The sequence below is a fragment of the Gracilinanus agilis genome, unplaced genomic scaffold, assembly GCF_016433145.1.
Source record: "Gracilinanus agilis isolate LMUSP501 unplaced genomic scaffold, AgileGrace unplaced_scaffold24230, whole genome shotgun sequence".
NCBI classification, from domain to species: Eukaryota; Metazoa; Chordata; class Mammalia; order Didelphimorphia; family Didelphidae; genus Gracilinanus; species Gracilinanus agilis.
Genome location: NW_025356059.1, coordinates 2,290 through 6,131, shown reverse-complemented (window position 1 = coordinate 6,131; position 3,842 = coordinate 2,290). Strand labels below are relative to the sequence as shown.

At 56.8% G+C, this 3,842-nt stretch overlaps 1 protein-coding gene across 1 annotated transcript; it reads right to left on the bottom strand.

Annotated features, from left to right (window-relative positions):
* Positions 1 to 663: 663 nt before the first annotated feature.
* LOC123254533 (plexin-B3-like) lies at positions 664 to 3,308 on the bottom strand (the record flags this gene model as incomplete). Its single annotated transcript, XM_044683532.1, has 7 exons — positions 3,295 to 3,308; positions 3,034 to 3,210; positions 2,629 to 2,845; positions 2,282 to 2,521; positions 1,912 to 2,073; positions 1,610 to 1,761; positions 664 to 764 (listed from the first exon to the last, which is right to left on the bottom strand). Coding segments are annotated over exons 1-7 (1,063 nt in total), but the record flags the coding sequence as incomplete, so codon positions are not given.
* Between the last annotated feature and the right edge of the window lie 534 nt (positions 3,309 to 3,842).

The following is a 3,842-nucleotide window of genomic DNA, read 5'->3' as shown; positions in this document are numbered from 1 at the left end:
TTTCCTAGCTGTGTGATCCTACACAAGTCCCTTAACTCTCACTGCTTAGCCCTTAATTGTTCTTCTGCCTCTGATTCCAAGACAGAAGGTGAGGGTTTGTTTAAAAAAATGCAATTGGGATGGGGCACTGGGTGGCTCAGTGGATTGAGAGCCAGACCTAGAGACATGGGAGGTCCTAGGTTCAAATCTAGCCTCAGACACTTCCCAGCTGGGTGACCCTGGGCAAGTCACTTGACCCCCATTGCCTATCCTTATCACTCTTCTGCCTTGGAGCCAATACACAGTAATGACTCCAAGGGGAAGGTGAGGGTTTAAAAATAAAAAAATAAAAAATACAATTAGAAAATAAAAAAACAAAAAATACAATAGGACATAGATAATGTCAATATGTGGTTTTCGAAGTCAATAAGAAGCCAGCAGGAGTCCTTAAATACAGATTAGTGACCCCAGTTTCTGCTCTATTTCCAGCCTCTTCAGGCCGGGGATGAGGGGCTCTGCGGGCTCTGCTCTCCTGGACATTCTCTAGAAAGCCCCCATGGCAGAGGCAGAGGTATTCTTCAGGGAAAGGGGAATGGAGATTATATTCAAGGCTGGAGAGTAGCCGGAATCTCCTCACTGCCTCCCTCCACCCTGGCCTCTCATGGCCCAGCCCAGTCCAGTCACCTGTGAACTCCTTGCGGCACTGGTCCCCGACGCTGATCTCCAAGTTTTCTAGCTGCACGAGGACCTTCTTGTAGTCCCTCATCGCCTGTTTGCTCTTCCGCCTGCAACAAGACAGGGGCCAGTGTCCACAGCGACTCCGCAGAGCAGAAGAAATAGTGGAATGTAAGTCCCTTGAGGGCAGGAACGGTTTCATTTTTGTTTGTATCCCTAGTGGGACCTTGCACATAGTAGGTTCTTCTATTCTTTTTTAAAGATAATTTTTATTTATTTATTTTTTCTATTTTCCCATGGTTGCATGATTCATATTCTCTCCCTTCCCTCTGCCCTTCCCCACTCCTGGAGCTGACAAGCAATGCCACTGGGTTATACATGTATTATCACGCATAGTGGGTTCTTTAAAAAAAAAAACCACCAACAACTCTTATTTTCTGTCTTAGAATCAATACGGAGTAGCGGCTCCAAGGCAGAAGAGTGGTATAAGAGCTAGGTAGTTAGGGCTAAATGACTTGCCCAAGGTCACACAGCTAGGATGTGTCTGAGACCAGATTTGAACCCAGGACCTCTCATCTACAAGTCTAGCTCTCAATCCACGAAACTACCCAGCTGCCCTGTGTGTAGCGGCTTCTTCGTCCATGCTCTTTGAGCTGAAGTCTAAAAGAAAAGATTGCTCAGGTGTCCTAGAAGCCAGTCAGTTTGCCGTCTATGTTGATCTGATTTTAAAAACCTCCATTTGGTTTTTTCTGTGATCAAACATGTATTTTCTCTCTCTCTTCCCCCTCCCCTTCTCCCCTCCACGGGAAAAAGGAAGGAAAAGGAATTGTAACAAACATGCAGAGGGAAGCAAAACGCAATCCCCCGACTTGCTGGCCACATCTAAAATGGTGGAGTCTAGAGCTGCGGGGCCAGTGGGAAGGGGAGGCTGGCAGGAGAGGAGACGAGAGCTCACCGGTACATGAGGATGAGGAGGAGGACCATGGAGGTGAGCACCGAGACTCCCACCCCCAGCCCGATCTGGGCCTCAGTGGGGAAGCTGGGCAGGCTGGCCTCCACCTCGTACTTCACTGGGCCCAGGTTCAGCCGAAGGTTCCCCATCTGCACCTGAGGGCAAGGAGTGGGAGCAGGCAGCTGTTGAGGGGCTGCTTCATTGGCCCCCTTCCTCTCGGGGCCGCCCCCTCCCCCAGATGAGGCTCTTGGCGATGGGCCTTCCCAGATAGGGATCGGGTAGAGACGAGGGGGTCCAGGACTCACTATGAACTCGGGCAGGGCGCTGGAGCTGTTCAGGGGCAGGGGAGGCCACATGGGAGGCTCGCAGTATAAGTGCGTCAGCGTCAAGGTCTTCACCACGCACTCGCCTTTCCCGATCTGCACCTGGACCTCTTCCTTGCTGATCCCCAAGTTCAGCCCCTCACCCTGAGGACCAGGAAGGGGAACGAGGCGCTGAGACCACGCCGGCCTGCTCCGGAGGTCTCCCTTCTATCTTTATGGCCCCATGGCTGAGGATGCTGCCCTCGGGCTCTGGGGCAGCCTTGAGGCCCTCCGAGACAGCCCCCACACCCCCCCTCAGGACCAGGCCTCTCCTGCCCGACCCTCTGGGCCCCTGGCGGTCCTGCTCGGTCACCTCCACGTCCAGGACATTGCCAGGCTTCAGGCGGTACGGGTGGGCAGGCCTGTCGCGACTGAGTGGATGGAGCCGGGGGTCAGGCTGGTAGAGGAAGTCTTGCCCACCACTGGCGTTGACGAAGTCCACTCGGATATTGTCCAGGGTGAAGAACATCCGTCTGAGGCGGGCGAGCCCGGGGAGCGCAGGACTCGGGCACAGGAGCAGGCCAGAGGAGTTGGCTGAGCAGGCCGTGGAGCACTTTGGGGAGAAAAGACAGCCAAGCCCCGTGGGGCAGGGGAGGACGCTTAGAGCGAGCCAGCGGGCAAAGAGAGGCTCAGTGCCAACGGGCCAGCTTGGGTACTCACCTCCAGAAGCCCCGCCTCCAGCCAAGAGCAGGTCTGCCAGGCCGTAGTGTTCTGGGCAGCCTGGGGGGCCCCCCCATTCTCACAGCGATGATGCTCGGCTACTTGCTGGGGGTCTAGCCGCTGGGGCCCAGCAGGGGCCTCTTCCAGCCACACGGACAACAGAGGCCTCTGCACCACGTCCAGGTTGGTCCCCGTCACCCGGATCACCCGACCCCCCCTGTCCCAAGGGGCCGATAGTCAGAGGGAGCGGCAATTCTAGGCCCCGCCCCCTCCCAGCACCTTCTTCCCCTCGGACTGGTGACAGCCCTCCCGTTCTTTGCCCACCCAGGCTGGCACCCCTCACTGCCCAGCCCTATGATTAGATTAGTGCCAAGGGCCCTGTAGGGACTGTCCCGGAGCCCTCACCCTCGGAAGCCCATGCTGGGCTCAGCCGACAGAAGCTGGGGGTCGGGTGTGTAGGAGAAGTGGCCGGTGGCCAGCCTCCTCTGTGCCAAGCCGAAGACCACGAGGAGCTCAGCCTCCCCGGGAGTGGCCCAGGGCCCAGTCCTGCACACAATGGCTTCGGGGCATACAGGCCCCAGGCTGAAGGGAGAGTGGGCATTCTTTCTGGCTGGTTGCCAGAGGGTTCTTGCCTCCCCCCCCCAACTTCCCCAACTCCAGCCCCACCCCCCATCCGCCATCATCTCCCTGGCTGCAGAGCCCTGGGCTGGGCACAGGGCCACAAAGGAGCAACAGAGGCATGATTTGATTCCGAGACTCTGGAGAGGACGGGATCCTGCACTTAGGTGTGGAAGGGCATTAGTCAGACACTTTGCTTTTACAGATGGGGGAACTGAGGCTCACACAAAGAAAAGGACTGGCCTGCAGAGTGAGTCAGTGGCAGGATGGGGGATCAGAAGCCAGGCTGCCTGGCCTTTCTGGATTCCCGGAGGCGGCCCAGGGACCTGGGCATCCAGACCACTCACATGTGGCAAGGCTCATCTCCCAGGAAGGCTCTGACATTACTCTCTGTCAGCAAGTGGTGCCCGAAGATGGTGAGGAGGGTGCCCCCTGCCCGAGGGCCCTGCCGGGGACTCAGATCGCGCAGGACAGGGTCCTAGAGGACAAAGAACCAAAGGGTCTCTCAAGCCCTCCGAGAGGAGGCAGGGAAAGGAAATGGCATCAGTGACCATTTCAGCTCCCCTCCCCCCTTTCACAACCAACCTTCTCCATGC